This window comes from Lepidothrix coronata, unplaced genomic scaffold, assembly GCF_001604755.1.
Source record: "Lepidothrix coronata isolate B3197 unplaced genomic scaffold, Lepidothrix_coronata-1.0 Scaffold47, whole genome shotgun sequence".
In the NCBI taxonomy this organism is placed as follows: Eukaryota; Metazoa; Chordata; class Aves; order Passeriformes; family Pipridae; genus Lepidothrix; species Lepidothrix coronata.
The window spans coordinates 5,602,720-5,624,158 of NW_016690227.1; the positions used below are offsets into that span (position 1 = coordinate 5,602,720).

General features: G+C 39.4%; 1 protein-coding gene across 2 annotated transcripts in view; it reads right to left on the reverse strand.

The window, feature by feature from the left end:
• MOCOS (molybdenum cofactor sulfurase) overlaps positions 1-17,266 on the reverse strand; it is a 215,894-nt gene extending 198,628 nt beyond the window's left edge. For both annotated transcript variants that reach the window (XM_017814904.1, XM_017814903.1), the window contains exon 1: positions 17,028-17,266. In XM_017814904.1, the coding sequence (XP_017670393.1) occupies positions 17,028-17,163 (136 nt within the window). In that variant the 5' untranslated portion in view covers positions 17,164-17,266. The remainder of the gene's footprint in view (positions 1-17,027) is intronic.
• Positions 17,267-21,439: the final 4,173 nt, after the last annotated feature.

The following is a 21,439-nucleotide window of genomic DNA, read 5'->3' on the forward strand; positions in this document are numbered from 1 at the left end:
TTCCAAAGACATTACCTTACACTGGGTACAGATATTACAGTTTCAAAGGACAGGCTCTCTGAACTCAAAGAGTTGCAACCTGACAAAAAAAGTCTTTTCTAAAGTCCAGAGAATCTAAAGGAACCCATGAGAAGTCTGATTGCATTTCTGCTGTACTACAATGAGTAACCAAAGCAGAACTTTGCCTTCAGGTCACAGAGACCTCAAGTCTGCAAAGAGAAGCAAGCTCTATTCAAACCTGAGAATACAAGAGAACACACATCAAGGTATCCAGAGCCTTTGAAGTAATTATAAGGCTCTGCTGAACTCTGAGTTAAATAAGTAACAAACACACTATAATCAGCACTTTCTAAATACACGGCACTGATCACCTTTCTGGTCCCAGGCCAAGTTAAAGAGCTGGGTTACGATCTGTACAGTAGCTTAAATGACCTTTGAAACAAATGAAGCTTTCCTTTCTTTAATAAAATATAGCTCATATTGCTATATCCTCACCTGGCATCTACAGACGTCTTCAGTCTCTGGGGTATGCATGAAGTCTGTAGAAGTCCAGGCATCATTTTTATAAGTGCAACATTTGTAATAATAAATTGACAAAAGGAATAGGAGAGTTATAATAACAGGCAACAGCAACAGAATCTCAAAATTACATAAATCAGCTTACTAGTTACATCAAATGAAGAACTGCTCCCAAGGTATATTCAAGGCATCTAGGTGATTAAGTGTTTCCTCCAAGCACATATTATACACCTTTATTTGCAAATATGCACAAACATGCCTGTGTATGCAGCACTGAGATGGCTATATGAATATAGGTACATAAGTATCCCCTTAAGAGGTTAATTAGTGTTTTCATATCGCTTCTTGTAGCAGAACATAAGGCAAAGCAGATGTGAATCTGAAGACTCTCTTCCCTTACAGCTCTTTTCCACTTTCTCTTCTCTAACGCTTTCCTTATTGTACATTTTGATATTTTTGGCAGTGATAACGTAGAAGTCATCACATCTGCTTTCAATCTCAATCATAATTAACATCTACAGAACAGCATCAACACTCAAGAAAAACAATATCAACATGTGGTAACAATACTTTAACAACAGTTATCGGTGGATGTCTTTGAAGAGAGTCAGGCACAATTCTAACTTGAATAAATTTGCATTCACTAGAGAATTCCAGTACTGGGGACTGAGTTCTAATTCTGTTCATCTCCATGCAAGTCCACTCAGTCAACTACTTCTCCTTTGCAGCTTTACTTTGTTTATAAGGATGCTCTATATTTAAATAAAGGTAGTATTTGGGGCCACCTGTGAAGTTAGTCTGATTTATGTTAGTACTAAGAGTCATAAATATCTGAGCATCACAAACCCAGTAACAGTTTGACACTACTGACACAAATATACAGAATTTTATATTTGGTAGCAACCTTCAAGTGGATACTTTTGGCTACAAAAATGAGTTTTACAGTTGTTCCTTTTTTTTATAATGGACCCAGCAATAAAGCAATTACAACATTATCCTGATTTTATAAGCACACACCTGAAGAATATTTTGCTGTGCTTCACTAAATCACAGCATAATTTCTCTCAATTAAAGGACTTCTTTCCATACTAACGACTTGAGAAATTAAAAAGAATTATAATTTCACCATAAATTATTCAGTACAAATGGCCTCAGTAACACTAGACTAGCTTTGAGAATGAGTAAAATATTATGCACAGGAAAACAAATATTATAGCTTCCCTAATCTCTGAATTCTGATCTTAAAATAACAACTCTGCCACAACATCAGCTATTGCACTTTGCCTCAAGGCAGCTGAGAAAACGTTACGTATTTAAAAATCAAGGTCTTTCCCCACGAACTGTATAATATTTGAATAAATGACAAGACCAGACGGAACATTCATACAACATATCTTACTCAATTTCTGACACAAGATACTTGAAAATAGTATCTAGATAAAACCACGCATAGCATACTCTGCCTCCAGAACTGACTACAGGACTGGATCCTGACTATGGGTAGCAAGGTCCTATGTGGAGCCTCCATAACTAGCACAGCCATACTGAAGTGCTGGAGTTGCTGGAGTTCCCCAGCCAGGCCAAAGCCTGTTCCCTCTTTACAGACCACTTCTACCAATGCTGAACAAACCAGACGGCTGAACACACCTGTTCCTTACATGGGCAAAGGATGTCAGGTGACACATGGAGAGTGATACAACCTAAGAAATTCAGGAATTGATTCTGTGAGATGAAGTGAAGGTGGAGAGGAATTTTAAGTGAGGTGAGCATTATTTATGACAATGAATTATCAAATTAATAATGAACAATATTATTGTAATTGGAAAAGTAATAGTAATTTGCTAATATTTCAAAGCTAATTTATGCACTGTTAATTTTCAAATACTTCCTTAGACTTTCTATAACTAGAAGTAACAACTCAGAATAGCATTGAGATATATATATTTCTGTAATGAGCTCTTATTATATCCCAAAACTTCTATATTTTGTTGAATTTGTGCTTGTGGACATAATATCACCCTATTCCCTCAAAGCAAGTATGTTTAAGGCAACAATAGTACATTTGCATTTTAAAGCTACTTATTTGTCGGTAAGATGAAATTAATTTGTAATTCCTGTTTACTTTTTAGCAAAACTGCATGAACATTTTTCACCAAAAGAATACTCTGGACATATAAAAATTAAAACCCTAAACACATCAATTCTAAAATAGTTACAAAACATTCGCAGTGGAGGCATTTCCAGAAAGGCCAAGGTATGGGTTAGGGCTCTGGAAAATGTAAGAGAAAGGATTATAACTCTAAGCAAAGCAACAAGAAAATCAAACTGGTTAAATAAAAATTTAAATTTTAAAATTAGTATCTTACAGTGCCGTCATTTGTATCCTTAGTTACAGTTACCTCAAGAAGGACAGGATTTTCAAAGAATTGTAAAATCACAACTATTGTAAATCAGATTCAGCTAGCTGCCTCAACCTGCCCACCACATTTCAAAGTAGAGTACCCAAATTTCAAACAACTAAAGGGAAAAAAATCTGGGTCAAAATATTCTGACACAACGATAACTCAAGGAATGCATCTAACTCAGTGCATACAACAATTGGTTCTATATGTTTCAATCCAAACCCCTTTACTTCTAAGAACTCCTTTCCAAGTCTGTGCCATAAATACCAGAATGGAAATGATCCCTATTATGTCATGTAATCACGATCATAATGCAATTAATGGCTCCCCACTAGTAAAGCTAGAATGAACTCAGGCAATTAGCTGCACAGAACACAATACAGGTTTCATGCGAGATAACTGCTTTGAGGAAGTTTGTTTCCAGATGGAAAGCCTGTATTCCTCAAAATTTTGTACAGACACCAGGTATCTCATATTTTACCTCCACAGGAAGTCAGGGTACAGATATACAGTGAACCGTGTAAGATCAGTTATTGCATGCTGTACTCAGACTATTTTCTTTCCTACAGAGCAAATTATGGGCTTCCGTTCTCCCACTTTTGCTCACAGACGGACAACAAGAAAGGCATTAAGGGCAAATTTTTCCCTATGCCTACTCCATGCTCTTTTTGCCTCTGTCCCCCTTTCAACTTGAAACACTTTTCTTCCTTCTGCTATGAAAGACGACGGTTGGGCACTTTGTGTTTGCATCACAGGGAGAGTAAAATTCCTGGATTTATATAGGGAGAGGCATTTATTTATATTTATTTATGTTTAGATTTGTATATATACCCATTGTAATAACTGCTCAGTGGAAAAACAATAAGAAACAATCAGTTTTGACGGGAATAGATTCTTCCTTGTATAACCTTTTTTCTCTAGTGTTTCATTTTTCTCATATATTCCTGTCTACAAGCTGGGAACCCCAACCAACATATATCCAGAGACTATATATATTAGACTCGATCGCAGTTTTCTTCTGTGTCGTTCCACATGGAATACACAGTGCAGTGAAGTAGATTCAATGCGTGCAACACTCGCTATAACTCATTTAAATTATGAGCCTAAACAGTAAAATTTCTCCTCTAGATTCAGCTATTTCTTTTCTACAACTAAGTAGAAATTCAATCTACAGCCAGAAAAAAAAAAAAAAAGGAGACGTGTAGAAAGACTACAAGTCATGTAGCCATGTAGCTAGATTATAAAACAAACAAATAAACAAATCAAAACAAATCAATTCCACAATGCCACTCCCCCAGTCTCTTGTCCTAAAGGAAAAAAACAAGAGGCTCCCTTCCATGCCCCACCCCTCATACCTGGAAGATTTTTTATAACTATATTATAAATATCAACTTTACTCATTTGAGAGTTCTCATGCTGTTTAAACAGAACCCATGTAAAACAATCCAGATACTTTTTAAAGATAAAATACATTTTCTAAACATTAAGTTTAAGAGGCATTTGAAGGAGTGGGAATTAGCTGAAGGCAGGTTTTCCCCCAAACTTCCCAATACCCACTCATTATAAATCATTTTACATGTAAGATTGAGGAGAGTTCATTGTAAATTAACTGCTATTGGATTAGTTTAGTACCTAATCACATTTCTACCACTAGAATGGAAGAAAACAGATGCAGAAGTGACTGGTATCAGAGGCTGGATGTACACAAGGTATCTAGTATTAAGATTTGAAGATCTGATCGAACACTTTTAGAAACAGCTGTCATGAGATTATTTGGTACTGTTTCCCCCTCTTCAGTGCCACTGAAGTTTATCCAGAAGCGCTGCAGTGTAATCCTTGTGACACTTTACAAGTACACCTATCCTTCCCTGTACTTGCAGAAATGGAAGAAAAACTGATTAAAGTTCTGACGGTAACAGCTATTTAATCTCTCAGGAGCTGTCACGCTCAGTGATGCAAAGCTTTGAGAATTGACTGAGTGCCTCCAAACAAGCATTACACACTGTGAACTCGGCAACAGTCCACCCATCCAAAGGAAAAGAGGTTTTCATAATGTTTTTTAAATGGGTAGCTTCAGCTAAGAAGCTGGATTTGCCTTTATTATTTCTAATCAGGATATAAATATTCCAGTGAAAGCAGATGTTTTTAGATTTGACATATGGGGGGAAAAGAGGGGAAGATTTCCTCCAACTCTTGAAAAATATCAGGTAGAAAGGAAACTCACTAAAATAAAGTATTGATGTAGTGGTTAGGGTGCAGGACTCTCACCGCTGCGACCCGGGTTCGATTCCCAGCCCCCCGGGCAGATGGAGCTCGTCAGCCCTGTAAGGCAATCCATCTAAGAGAAGGTCACTCTAAACAAACCTACGTCCTGAGACCCTCACTGCCACTGTCCAAGCTTGCTCGGCCCCGGCAGATGAACCTCAGGATTAAAGGGTGGGCTCAGTTCAGCGCACGCTGTGTCTCACCTAAAAAATCCACTGCGCAGGCTCGAAGGGTTAATGACCTTTCCCAAATCTTCGCTCGCGAAGACTGGCCATTATTAGAACTTATGCATTTTCATCATTCACAAAATACTCAACCTCATACTATAGGCTTCGAAGGACAACCAAGAGGATGAGTTATAAGAGAGAGAAATAGATGGCGTCAACCCCTAGAAGGCATTTCACTGGAGTAGCCCCCATGCTTTGGGAAAGCTGATATTGAAAAACTGGGGATGGAGGGAGCATTTGTTTTTGTACAGCCTATATCGCAAGGAGGGTTCCCATAGTTCCACAGGAAGGCATTTTCTTCTGTGCCCACATCTCTCCCAGTGGGTCAGCAGAAGCTGGGGCCATGGCAGTGCTCACTAGAAGGCAGTCCCGGTTCCACAGCCATGTGGTGCAATGATGCTTTCTGCACTCTTTACCAAGCCTGAACATAACGCAGCTCCTGACAACCTCATTGTTACTGCTTCCCTCACTCCCAAAAGTCTGGTTTCTTTCCAAACAGTAGCTTATACCTAAAGATCACTTTAAATTCTATTTTCCAAGCAAAAACACTTAAGCCTCTACAAAAATAAAAGATGGAAGGTTTAAAACTAATCTTGACAATGAGCTATGAAAGTCACTATAGTAAGAGCTTATTGCAACAGGAAAAATTGATATTGAAGAAGCTTATTTTTTGTCCCAGACATCTGCCTCCTTCCCCCTTCCTCATACGTCACCTCTTCATTCAGCCCAGTGTTTCACAGACAGCAGAAGCTTTAAAGAATGCAACTAAACTGGGAATCGCCACTCATGATCAACTCTTCTTAAGGAAAATATTTAACAGTAACAAATCCTAAACTGTGAGTATCCAAAAGATAAAAAGGGTGCTTCCCAAGGAATAGATTTCCTTTATGCTGCAGTTATAATTGCATTGTTTTACTCATAGGAAAACCACTTCAATGCATGGTAATCCCTTCAATGCTGTAGAGCCATTAGCTAATTTGCGAGTACATCACTAGCTGCTATACTAATTAATGAAAAGCTAAATTTCCACCTAAACCTAAAATCAGGGCCTTTATTCTGGTTTTAGTCTGCAGAAGCAAAACATATTATTAATTTTCTGATCATTAGAGAAGTTAATCTGTTACTCTGGAACTGACCCTGAAGGACAAAGAGCAGATAAAACTGCTAGTGCCATAAATTTTTAGTTAATTCTCACTTTAGAGAGTTTCACCTGAGCATGAATTTAGAATAGTTTCACTGAAATCCACAATTAATTTACAAAAAAATTAGCAGATTTATAACTGTAGATTCAACAAGACCTACATCAAAGAGAACTTGCAGGGAAGGAAGGGAAGTAGGAAGGAAGGCAGGGAGAGAGGGAGACAGGAAGGCAGGAAGGCAGGCAGGCAGGAAGGGAGGCGGGCAGGCAGGTAGGCAGGAAGGGATGGAGGGAGGGAAGGAGGAAGGGAGGGAGGGAGGGAGGAAGGAAGGAAGAGTGATCCTCATGAAGACTCCAGCTTTGCAATTTAAGATGGCTTTTGGGGACATTTAATGTACACAGAAAGTGATTTTCCCACTACAACTGTCATAGTTTTCTCCCTTCCTACTGTATTTCTGCTCTTGGTGAGTTTGGAGAGATACTAAGACAATCCATTGATATAACATTAACTAGACAGCTACCAATCTATAAAATAGAGGGCTTAATTTCATCATCCAAAAAAAATCTGGCAGGGACATGCACCTCAGTCAAACCAGAAATAGCTGTAAACAAACGGAAAGGAGAGTTTGTAGGTCCCAGTCACAGGGACTGCACGTCCCAGGAAAAAGTGAGCTGCAGTGCAGTTCAGAGGTGTCACGCTCTTATTTCCTTAATCTACCTTAAAACTACACCTTTGCAGCCATCCCTTAAAAGTTATTTATACATTTTAATATCTCTTCTATGTAATTTCACATTACCCAAAATATATCCTACATGGTTTTTAGTTTATTTCTTATGTACTGCAAGTCTTCCAAGTCACTTCTAATGAATTTAAATGGCATATTTTTTATGCACTTATACTAGTATTAGATTATCTCCTTTTTAGAAGGGCAAACAGTCATCCTGCATTTGTTATATTAGGCTGTCTTGGCAGCATTGTACCTGTCACTAAGCATCTATGCTAAGGTGGTAAGAAGAGGAACATTATCATATTGCTACACTTAATGATGACCTTCCATGATATCACAGAATCGTAGAATCTTTACAGTTGGAAAAGATCTCTTAGGTCATTGAGTCCAACCTTTGACCGATCACCACCTTGTCCAATAAACCACAGCACTGAGTGCCACATCCAGTTTTTTCTTGAACACTTCAAGGGAGAGTGACTCTACCACCTCCCTGGACAGCCCATTCCAATACTGGACAAAAATATGTTACTTCTGAGGCATTTACAGTCTTATGGGAATTTATAAATCAATCAAATATGTCATTTGTTTGTGAACACAAACTCTATGACCAACAACAGAATGCAATAATATACATACAGTTTTGTCCAAACACCAGTTCACTCAGCTTCCCAGCTAAGCTGGGAATACTACTGGGTTTATGTGTGGGGGGTGAAGAAAGTAGCATGTCTGCAGATGGTAAAGGCTTCTTTTTCATGCAGTTTTTAATTCTGGGCCATTCAGTCCACCAGGTAGGGAGTTCTTGCTAGTTAACCACTTTCACTTCTCTGTTTTTATCCAGTCTCACAAGAAGAAAATGTGCATTATCAAAACAAATTATCCATCACAACTGAGATTGGACAGGGTATTAAGAAAAGTCACCACTCTTCTCACTGGGCTTACACACTCCTAAATTGATTAAATCTGTAATGAATATTTTCCTAGTGTGTGATGAATGAAAAATGATGACATTTATAAAAAGTTGCATACTGCCAGAGCAGCCAAGTAACATTTTGTTTTTAGTCAATTGTAACTGTTTACCATTAAAAGAAATTATAGGTACGTATACAAATAAATAAAAATGCAACTCCAAGTCACATATTTAATAAGTTACACTTCTTAATAAGTTACTTGGGAAATGAATGTCAGAGCAGACAAACAGTGTATTTTACTCAACAGCAATACAAAGTCCTTTTTTTTAAAGAAAGGCAACACATGTTGGAACCCATTACTGATACCATCAGTTCCAAACTACTGAATTATGACAACTTAATGTGCTGTGTGGCATGAACATAAAAATGTGGAAAATCCTGGTCTTCAATTTCTTCTTCAGGAAGATATTACCGGACAAACTTTCTGATGACTGTGTAATTTCACCTGACCTGTTCATAAGTTTGCAAAGGGGTATAAACAGTGATATTTGGTGTTTAATTGTGCATTAATGAAATTGATTCACACAACATTAATTTAATTAATGAATATTTCTTCAAATAAGCTTCCTGTCATCTTTCCAAAATTTAATTTAGAATATTATTCTGCATATTTCTAGAAGAAGTAAGCTTAGTTGTGTAATCATTTTTCCTCAGCTAATGATGTCACCAAAATATCACATCCTTGCGATCACATCTCTCTCTTTTAGGAAGACCGTAACTGACAAAAACCCTGTCCAGTCATGTTCTCAGCTTTCTTTTAAAAGCATTTTAGATCCTGGTGCTCCAGGGACTAATCTGAATGAACACAGAAACCACATCTTTTTTTCACTTTTCTTGTTAAAGCCATATTCCCCCCGCTGTTACAAGAAACAAGGAGTGAGTCAGGACAAGGATGAAAGTAAGAAGAGGGAAATAAAATAGCAGGGAGAGAAAGACCTCTCCCCAAGTTCTGCCTTCCAATTTAATATGTGTATCTCACGTAATGGAAAAAGAGTGACTTAACAGTTTCCTGCATGACGGTCTCACAACAGCTGCCTACGTGGGGTCATATCCCCATCACAGGCATCTCGCAGGCAATTGCTTCTCTATAGAAGGACAGAAGGTGAAGGGGCAAAGAGCACCATGGCACAGGATCTATCTGGGCTGCCACAAATACTGCCAGGAGCGTAACAACTTGCCTCATTAGCAATGAAACTAATTAAGTCTGACTTAGTGAGTCAGGCTTTGTGGCCTGCCTTTATGCCTTCCTGCCCTACTATACCCCTGCTTCTCCATAACTCTTGACATTCCCGTCCCATTTTTCCTAATGCCTCCACAAAACACATCCCCTCCAACCAAGTGAGACAGGAATCAATCAGTCTTTCTCAATACACAGACATGGTAACAGCAACAGCATTATTAAATTAGGAAGAGAAAAAAATATACCAACCCTAAGCTGGCATATTCCTAACAAGAATTTCTTTTTAGTTCCCTTTTTAAATTCAGGGAAGCAAAAAAAATTTTAAAAACCCACCTTACTAGTACTTTAGTGTCACATTAAGGAAAACATCTGCATTGATGGCTTGGGCCAAGACAACCTACTATAAAAAGCCTGAGACATTTGGGAGCTCATTCCACTTCCTAAATTTCATCTCAGAGTAAAGCATGCTACTAGCCTCTTGCTGTGCAAACATATTGTGCTGTCTACCCATTTATCACCCTCTCACATTAGTGCTTTTTACTTTGCAGCACTCTGCAGTATGGTCTTCTTGAATTCAATGACAGTCTTTTCACATCCAAGCGATGCCTTTGCAGCATCTCTCTGATACCAAGTATGCAAAGAATCAAGTTGATCAACAAAATCTCACCTCCCACCTCTCCATTTCTTCGTCCTTACACTGACTTCTGACAAGTAGCTCAGATACAGGAATTGCTACCATAACACATGATGGAAATTTCAAGAGCGTCCCATGCCAGGTTCTGATTTTGCAGAGAAAATTCCATTATAAGTGCAGGAACACTAGAAGCAGATCACTTCTGTCAGGAAACTTACATATAGTTTTTTATCAATAATCTTACATTTCAAATTTTAAAAAATTAAATGAGATACATCACACAGAAATAGGCTGGAAAGAAATCAATACACATCTCACGTGTAGCAAAATCAGAACAACAGAGGAGGACAAACAGCAGAATTTACGAGGACGCAAAGGCAAGAGAAGGAAGGAAGTTCCACTGATAAGGGATTTTGTAGGAACAAGATTTTGGTGCATTTCCAATTTTTGAGTAAGAGATAAGAAGCATCTTGTGCTTTTCTAAGTAGAACATCTGCCTGTTTCAATACTTTCAAATACTAATATACATCTTGTACAGACATTAATTTTAGAGATAATGTATCTTTTAATTAAAAGTGCATTTTTTTTAAAATGGGTGGCTGATACCCTGCAGCATCTGTGAAGTTCCATAAATTATCTTTCCAAATCTAATTTTTCTTTTTATGTCTACATATTGATTTAAAAAATCTAATGTCCACACCACATATGATTATTTCCTGCTGTAAAGAATCCAGTTCGAATTGATTGAATACTTATTTCTAAAATACCCCCTGAATATTCTGAGTTAATGTCAACTGTATCAGGTTTATAGGGTTTGGGACTTTGCTTTTCTGCTCCACATTTCTGTATTCCAGGGAGAGTTTTAAATGCCTTGTTGTGACACAGGCGATTACAGAGTCAGTGTAATGGTGCAGTGAACATCTTTATATGGGTATTACAACACCAAATCTCAAGCTAAAAATGCATTATGTCTATTACTCTGAATAATACAATTCAAGAAAGAACAGAGATAACCTGTAACTTTCAGATAATTTTTTTCATCTAACTAAACTTTAAAGTAACTAAAACTGTATTCAGTGCTGAAATATTATGACTATTCTTCATTTAGAGCTAAGTCCATCATTAACAGCAATTGGAAGATCAGTTCTGCATAGAGCAGACTATCTTCTGAACCTTGAAATGCTAAGGAATTCCCTAACAGTATCTGTTACTTCTATCTAGGCAGACGAAAACATCTGAAACTAACACACAACTACTGTTACTAAATCCACTTTATGCTCCACACACGCTTCCTCTTTGATATCAATTTTTTAGACAAGAGCTTATGTAGATAAATGCAAATTTGAAATCAACAGGAAGCATTAAGGCTTTACTTGAGTATTTTTTTTTTTTTAACAAAATAATTGTCGTGTAGTTGTGTGGTTGCACTTCCCACACAACAGTTTCTTTTTAGGATACCTTCCCCACCCATTAAACACATCTTCCCAGTCGTCTTCTAGCATTTCAAACTGTCTGCCAGCATCCTTCTTCAAAAAAGATAATTGCTTTTGCTTTCTTTTGCCTTCTAAGTGGGAAAAAAAAAAAAAAAAAAAGGTGTTCCACAAAATTAAATCACACTGTGACAGAGAGGCTACTGAGAACAGGAGCAGGTCACCAGAGATCTCACAGCCACTGAGGAAAGAGCGAACAAGCTTGCAGAGTGGTAGGAAGAGGAGCTTTAGACACCAAAATCAAAAGGTTTAGAAGATTTTACCTCTGTTCAGGATGAGCTAGAGATAAGGTAACTCAGTGAGACTTATTCTCCAGCACAATTAGCAGTGCTTCTAGCTATACAGAATCTTCCAATGAGGCAACAAAAGCAGTCTCATTGCTTTTGCTGCCATCACATTGCTTTTGCTGCCATCTTGGTAGGAGAGGTAAGCACTGGATTAACATTTACATACACTAATCTCTGCATGTGGGTGAAATAATTTGTCCTTTCCAGGAGATGCTGCCTCTCCTGGGACTGTAGCTGCCTGGCTTAACTCTGGCCAGCAATGGGTGGGTGGGCATCATGGAATCACAATAAGCATTGTATTTGACCATAAAATGGCACATGCCTGGTTCAGCATAGACTTTAGACAAAAATGAATCAAAATAAACTTATCCCTCATTATCAAACTGGTTTTTAAACAGCGTGATCAGACTTGCATATCGCTAATTTGGTCAGAGAAAACTATCGCTCAAAGAACCTAACTCTAAAAGGTTTTGCTGAAAATACAGTCACTTAGTCTTCAAGAAAAAGAAAAAATGAGATTAAAAAGATTCTTCCACAGATAAAAATTACTAATAATTATAAAGTCAGCAGAAAGTAACATATACACATGCAGAAGATAGCTACCAGATCAAACAGAATACTCTCAAAAAATCCCCAAAACAATAAAAAATAAACTAAACAAACCCCAAAAACCTCCATAGATGTAAAAAAATAATAAAATCTCTAATTATTTTAGGATACAAAAATTATTCCAAATTTTTTTTTTATTTTTCAAAATAAAGAAAAAACCTCAGACATGAGGCTGGTAGAATATCTGGTTTGACAAGGCAAGCAAACTGGCAAAGCAGTAGAGAATCTAAGGTGTCGCCTACATTTGCAATCATGAGATGAGCACAACTCTTCAGGCTTACAGTACACTCATCTTCACAAGTTTCATAAAATGTGAGCATCAGCTACCTATCAACAAAATTACTCTGAGCTGACACATCAGAATGTATTTCCTACTTTTGAAATTCAGCCAAAACACCAGACTATCCCAAACGTGACAAAACAGGCTTTTCTGTTCTCAGAGGACAGAGCTGACTTTTGCTAACCAAGCCCCTGAGGACTAACTGCAGCACAAAGAGAAGATCTCCTACTAACAGGAAAATAATTACTAGCAATATGAGTTAAAAGGACTTATTTTTGTGTAAGGTCAGATCCAGTACCCAGCTATTCCTTAACTGAACAACACAATAAGCTCTCGTACAGCTGACTGGTTCACAGGACATCATTGGAATTCCAAAGAAATAAAGGCCAATTCTGTTACTCAAAGCCTAGTTTGCTTTTTCTTTTTGTTTAACAGGCAAGTTGTGTTATTATTGTTATTTGTATGTAATCACACATATCACAAATATTCATGCTATTAAGGTAAGATGATTTGTCCTGACTGTTGTTGAAGTACAGAACAGCAACTAATTTGACTTTAAGTGTGACAGTCCACCTCACCTCAGTTAAAGACTGTCTTCAAATAGTCAGCAGTCCTTAAAGAATACATACTCTCAAATACATGTTGATTTTTGTTTGGGGATGAATATCCACTGCTTATTGCTCTTGGAAATCTCCCACTAATCCACCACAGCTATATAAAGAGAACACTGGCACACAACTGAAAGTGGAAAGGTATCTTGGGATTAAGTGCTGCATTGAAATCACGTCAGCTTTTTCTTTTTTAAAACCACAATACAAACAAAAGCTGATATTTTCTTTGCTATGATAAACATCACAGAAGTATATTCATCCCCATTACTTAACAACAGAATCTATAAACTCCTGCTGATTTCCTTATCCATTTTGAAAGCACAGTTTAAAATCCTACACTGCAGATAAGGGTATGCTGCTCACAAGATTAAAGTCAAGGTCACATATTGCACATATACTGCTGCCTGTGAAACAGGGATCCGTTTCACAGACTCCACATATATTTTTAGAAGGGGCTGCTCTAGCCATCAGCTAACAGCCCTTGAATTACAAAAGTGAAGATAAACTGGCTTAAAAGAGAAAATTTAAGGCTTCTGTGCCAAAGAGACAGATCCCTGCTGATTTAAGGAAGTAAAGTACTTCCTTTTATCTCTTCACAAAACCTGAAGGGGAAATCCCCAACACAAACTGAGTATGAGCCTTACTTTCCTTCCAATGGAGCTGTAAGTGAAACTCCCCAAGACTTTGTTAGGACCATAGGTAGACCACCTTTGAAATATCCTGGTGTCACAGTACGCCTGGTAGCTGGTGTTCCCTATAACACGTCTGTTGTGCCTTCTTCTCAACAGGCATTTGTGCAACTATTCATACTAGAGCTAAAACAGAAGCCCAAGCACCATGGAAGCAAACACCAAAAAAATTTATGCCTTCCCCAGAGAACATAATTTGCACAAGATGTCCTGAGAGGATGCCACAAAACATCAGCAATCAGGAAGAAGCGAATAGATTGATATGCAATAATTATTATCACATGGTGCTCAGAAGATTACACTTCCAAAATTGAACATTAGGCTTAATTCATGGATATCTAGACAGGGACTCAAAAAACTCTGTTCACAAGAAAAGTGAGCAGCAAAATCTGGACTTCTAACCAGCTTTAATGATGGCAAGACGTTTAAGGCGTACCCCAAATAAACAGAGCACAGGATGAGAGAGTTAGGGTTGTTCAGCCTGAAGACCTTAGAGCTCCTTCCAGTACCTAAAGGGGACCTACCAGAAGGATGGAAAGGGACTTTTCACAAAGACACGTACTGATAAGACAAGGAGGAATGGCTTCAAACTGAAAGAGGACAGGGTTGGATTAGATATTAGGAAGAAATTCTTTACTATAAGGGTAGTGAGACACTGGAAAAGGTTTCCCAGAGAGGTTGTGGACTCCCCATACCTGGAGGTGTCTAAGGCCAGGCTGGATGAGTCTCTGAGTAACCTGGTCTAGTAAAAGGTGTCCCTGCCCATGGCAAGAGGGTTGGCACTAGGTGATCTTTAAGGTCCCTTCCAACCTAAATCATTTTCTGATTCTATGACTACTGTTAACTCCTTAAAATAGAAGTCATTCTCTTTTGCCTAATGGAACAAGTTAAGATTGCTTTTTACTAGAAGGGATAAAATTGCAGGAACTTGGTGCAGTAGGGAGACACCCAGCAGAGATAAACCCCATGAACAGCTACAAGTTCCTTAGTGAATCACTGTTTGTCCAGTCAGGACTTATCCACAGGGCTGATCCAAGGCCACTAGAGATGTAAAACTTCTACCTCATTCCACAACCTGCACATTCTGGCAGGCCACTGAAAATGGTTGAGCAGCTAAATTCTCATTTTTGCTAAGTCATCTGGAGAAGGTTCCTTTACTTACTATTGCTACTGCCAACCTGTACAATAGCCACCTTTCCTTTGCCTTAATTCCACAAGGCAACAAAATCTAGAGCTTTAAAAAACTTTTTATAACATCAACATTAATGTGCCAAGACCTTCAGCAAGTGGGGATATATCTACATGGGTAAATAAAAGGAGCCCAAGGTATAAATACAAGCAACATGCTTGTCATACACACTGCTCCACTGTCAGTTAGTTCCTGGAGTCCATCCTGGACTTTTAGTCAGCTTTGAGACAAAAAGACATGTAAGGCAGGGGACATGTGGCCTAGGAATCTGTCCCCGGACACCTTTCATTTGGCACTGCTGGTAATTTTTTGAAGGCACAAGTTCTTGACTAGAGGAGATATGCCACTGTTTTTAAGACAAAGGATACCACACGCAGGTACAGCAACCAGTTAAGGGATGTTGAGTTTCCTCACAGAGGTGACAAGCTTTCAAGATGAATGGATGATGGGTTTCCGAATTGGATAATGCTAAAATTTGAAAGAGGAAAACAAAGGGCTGAAGGAATTTGCAACGTAGGTCATCTTACCATAGACAATTATGTGATTTCGATTAGCTAATAGTGTTGCAGATTCTATTTCATACCTATTTATCTTTTTCTACAAATACTCTAAATTATCTATCATCTACATCTTATTTTAGTAGGTTGCATAACCAAAGTGTAACTCAGTAGCCTACATTAGCCAAAATATTTTCAAATGGAAGAAAACTCCTAATGCTCTGCCTTTGCAGTAACCTCTCTTTGGGAACCAGACTGATTTACCAGACATCATTCGTTACCAGATACACTTCATTTCAAAACTGGGGAGCCTCTGAGAAATGACTCTGATACTTGGGAGTTTTGAAAAGTCATTAGCTTAAATGCCTAAATAATGTTTGAGTTACAAAACACCCACTCTTCAGAATCTAAGTTTGAATTTAGAACAAGCAATTTCTTGTATTCAAACTTTCAGTGACACAACTAATCTGCCTAAAACCAGACTGTGAAATCAACTACTGAATCTTAAGGTTCTTCAAACTGTTGCTTAATTTTTATCCACATCCCTCTAGAAGCAAAGTGTAACTCCATTCTTTACTAAACACCCCTGTGTGAGAAAGCCCACTCCTGTATTTGATAACCAGAATTCAAAGATACTACGAAAAGAGAAGTAATATGAAACTTAACAGAAAGAGTGGCCTAAATAGCAGTTTCAGGACATCCAAACTGATATTATTTACTCCACTCCCCACTTTGTTTTTCCCCCAAGTATTCTGAAGTGCTAATATCATGGGCACTTTAAGTAAAATACCCCTTTAAGTAAAATAAATTGCTGTTTTATAACCATCACGATTAGATTTGACGTAGCATGTGCAAGGATGCTGAATGCTGGGGGATGGGAAAATCCATACAAATCTGCAAAAGTAGTTCACAAAGGCCTGCCTAACCACAAACTTTTGCTAGCCAAGGGCTGGTTTACCATTTTTATTTCTCCCTCCCCTCCTTCCCCCGCCCTGAATCTCTCTCTTTGCATTTTGCTGCTGTATCAAAATGCTGTATCAAAACACTGGACCCACGGCACCTCTGGGGCATTAGGGGAGAGGGAGCGAGTGAGAGGGAGGAGAGCGCCCCCTTATCGCCTTCCTATAGCTGAGAGAACTGCAGCAAGCTGAGCGCGTCCCTTCCTCCCAGCATCCCCGCCTCCGGTTCCTCGCACCAGCGATTTCAAGGCCAGAAGACGAGTCGAGACGGGAATGGCCCGGGCGTCCCCCGCCTCCGGCCCGCCCCCCGCAGTCCTGCCCGCCCCCTCCAGCCCCTCGGGGCCGCCCACGGTACCTCGGAGCCGGGGGAACTCTCGCTCCCGGAGCCCGCTCAGCCCGTCTCCGTGCCCATACCCATACTCGCACCCGGCGGGCCGGGCGGCCTGGAAGGCGCGGAAGGAGAGGCGCTCTCCCTGTGGCACCCCGGCCATGCCGCGGGCACAGAAGGGCTGGAAAAGGACAGCAGCCCGAAAGTCCGGCAAGAACAGTAGCCGGGCAGCGGAGCCTCCCGCGGGCGGGCACTGCGGAAGGGCACTGCGGGCTGTGCCGGCCCAGCCCGGCCCGGCCGCGCCTCGCTCCTCCCGCCGCCCGCCCAGCCTGCCCGACCAGCCTGCCCGCCCAGCCTGCCCGACCTGCGCTGCTGCCGGGGGCGGCCGCGGGGGCGGCGCTGGGGTCGGGGCTGGGACTGGGACTGGGGCCGGGGCCGGTCCGGCTGCTGCTGAGCCGGGGACTGGGCCAGCACAGGGAGGCGTTTCCTGCAAGGAGAAGTTTCCTGAAGCACAGGGACATGGGTTTGGGGATCACAGTAACAAGTGTTCCGCTACTCACATCCCCTCCTATGGAGGTACGCTGTTTAAAATACCTCGTGGAAGTCTCCCTTCCCTAAAATTTTCGAATTCGATGCTCAAATTTTCCTCATTACCTCTTCCACTGGTGCTAATAGTGGAGGTCACTTTTCCCACACTTGGCTCTTGGTGTACGATAATCCTGCATCACGCTGAACCGGCTCTAGTGGCCAGAGATGCTATGTGGTCAATGTATAGTACCACAGACAAAAGCCAAAGGAGTGGTATGGGCTGGTCATCAGGTGTAGAGGGAACGTTCATGTTCGCGTATGTAAAAGCCATTCATGTAAAAGCCTTTGCTTTGTGGGATAAGCTATAACCATACGCATTCATTAAAAAAAATCATAGCCAAAGGAATGTGTTTGTTGGGGTGGGGTTTTGCTTGGTTGGTTGGTTTTAGGGTTTTTTGGTTCTAGTTTTTGTATTTCCTTCTTGTTTTGGGATTTGGTTGTTTTGTTTGGGTTTTTTTTTGGGGGGGGAGGGGTGTTGGTTTGTTGTTTTCATATTAATTTTTCCCTGACATACCCCCTGCAATGAATTTTTCTACTTACAGCTCTGCAATCTGCAGAGTGTTATGTGACCTCTAGTTTTAGTCCAACACTAAAATACTGCTGCACATGTTAGGGTGGACCTACATCCAAATCCTGGTAAGGCAGACTCTTTGAAGATTGTTTTAATTACTATTAATTAGTCATCAGTGAAATAGGAAATTACAAAGAGCAAACTTTAGCCCAAACCGAACCATAAAGATTTTCACTTACAAAGTGGTACTGAAATGAAACCATATATAAAATTATAAAATAAGCCTGATATGAAATAGCATGCTAATGTGTTCCCTGCTTTATATACTAGGAATTTTTGCCTAATTTAAACACATAGCCCTGGCTTCAAGGCATATATTTCTATAGCACTATAAAAGTAGGTTTGTCCCCAACTGTATTCATGATTGGGGCAGGTATATAGTAATTTATGTCATTCCCAGATGTAGTAGTACATTTTTTGGCCAGCCGATTTCACCAAAACTAATTACGAAATGAGTTATGCCTTATGCATTTCCTTCCAGATGAGCAAAACGCCTCTGACAAAAATAAACAGTTGCCATCAAGTGGAGGAATGTTTTTAGCTGATCTCCTGAAGTTACTTTTTTTAAAACAAACAAAACCAAGAACCCTGCACCAAATACCCCTTTTATTTTAACAGTTTGTGCCTTGCAATTTAGAAGAACCTATGCCTTCACTATGACCTCTTTTTTTTAATTCAGGTATATGTAGAAAATATCTGCTATGGATTTTCCTTCATATTTCTAGTTTCGTGTTATCAATTTGCAGAGCAATTTTTTTATATTGATCAATATGCATAGTTTCCTCACTGTTTTCATGTTTTGTTTATATCAAATAGTTGTTTTCACTTCCTTATTGAACCAAGACTAGTTTTCCCAACAAAAACTATCTTAATGACAGAATGCATCTTTCTGCTCTTACAATAAATGCGTCCTGAGGACCTAATTTCCATTCACATCTTTTGTATAAAAATGTTTCCTCATAATCAATTTCCATCTCTTTTTTTTCCTCATGATTTTTGAATATCAGCCCTTTGGAAGCAACACATGCATGGAGAAAGTACTAATTGGGAACGTGCTCTGCACATTCTGTGTAGCCTGGAGATGATCAATGATCATTGGGCATCTATGAGTTTCCAATAAAGAGCTTAGTTAATCCATCATAAAGGCTGAATAGAATCTTTAAATAACAAGAATCATGAAGGTCACTCTGTGTCAGTATGGAAGTTTTTGTGTTTGAAAATTAGTATGACTTGTAAAAACTAACTAGGCTTTACTGCTAACTCTATTTCTGAGGTTAAAGCTGGAGATTTCATGGAATTTCCACATGAAATCATAATTTTCCCCTCTGTACCTCACACATTTGTAGTTACAGAGTAACTTTTCCTCTTCTCTGATTACTAAGTGAAGCCATGGAATCGGTCCATGCAAGCATATTAATTAAATTATGTGCACTGGTAGACAGCTATGCCTGGAGAGTTATGCTCACAAAACTGTGAAGTGATAAAATGCTGTTATGGAAGGCATCAGTGTGCACAGGTACTGGGCACACAAGTTGCATGCACTAACATGCATGCATACACCTGTACAGCTTTGCAGGTTCTTTCCTTAATGGAGGCTCAGTAGCAGAAACAGAATGATTTAACTTGCTCTTTCCAAGTTTTAGCAGAGTGAAATAATACCTCCAGGTAATCTAGTCAGTAGATTTCTTGATTCATGAATGTTAATGTGTAACACTGCTGTTCCTTGGAAGATGTTAGAAAATAGGAAAAAGTTTGTTTGCTGGGGTTTTTTTCATGTCCTTCACTGCCCTGTGACAATGCTGCTTTTTTTCTGTCTAGCAACTATTCAAAAGCAAGTTTAAAACAAGAAGAAACAGCATCTGCACAACTGCTTTTCAAACAACTAAAAAACCATATGCTTCTCTATTAAGAGGTTTTACTGTCCTCTTGCAGCTCTGTGGAAGAGCTGGGACTGCAACATTGCTTCTTTAGGGTCTATTTCAGTGCAAATAAGAAACAATGGTCACAATACGACATGATTGTAGGGTACAGAGAAGATGGTACTTGGTGGAAAGACAAAAGGCAATGGTCACAAGGCTGGAGCAAGAAAAATTCTGACTAGATATAGGTTTAAAAAAATAATTCCCATGAGAGTGGTCAAACACCAGAGCACATTCCTCAGAGAGGCCGTGGACTCTCCATCCTTACTGAGATTCAGAATCCACCATGACACGGCCCTGAGCAACCTCCTCCAGCTGAATATACTTTGAGAAGGATATTTGACAGACCTCCAGGTGTCCCTTCCAATCTCTGTGGTTCTGTCATAGAATCACAGAATGGTTTGGGTTTGAATGAACCTTAAAGATCATCTAGTTCCAACTCCCCTGCCATGGGCAGGGACACCTTCCACTAGATCAAGTTGCTCAGGGCCCCATCCAACTTGGCCTTCAACAATTTCAGGGCTAGGGCATCCACAGCTTCTCTAGGCAACCTGTTCCAGTCTCTCACCACCCTCACAATAAAGAATTTCTTCCTAATCTCTAAACCTCCTCTCTATAATAAATAATTCTAATGGTCACTAAAATCATCAAGTAATCAATATTTGACTGTTAGCACCAGCTCTCAGGTAGCTTGGCAGACAAGAAAACCTTGTTCCAGAGCAGGAGCATGGATTGTATAACCTTTCTGTGTCGCCTCTCAAGCACATTTTGTGACTGTATTTCTCATACATCCTACCTGTATGCAAACCAGCTTAACAGCACTGAATGTGGGCCACATCTCTACCAGCTGCAAATAGCAGTAAAGGCAATTCTGCTCAAAGAGAAAAAATAATACCCTGCCTGTTTGGCTTATTTGACAAAGCAGTGAATTATTCATATCAACAAAATTATTTAAGAAACAGTTTCTTAAGGTTGAAAGGAACCCCTGGAGCTCACCAATTCCAACCGCTTCAGTCTGTTTATTTGTGGTTACTCACCATTAAGCCACTGATCTCCAGTAACAACCATGTCTTTTATAATTATGACACAGCATTTGACAGCTACTATACAAAAACATTTCACATCACATTAAGTCCAGTCATCAACTTTCATCTCTGATCTCTGTCACACCCAGCTTGCTTTATATTGCGTGACTATCCCAAGGCACATCTTACAGTCACCTGTTTTGACAAAGCTTTTCTGACAGGGCCATGTAAAATACACAGACTAATGACATAGAAAGCCATGAACTTGGCTTTTGTCTCTGCAATTGGTCTACTGTACAAGCAGGAGAGGTTATCCCGTTATCCCTTCTTTTAAGT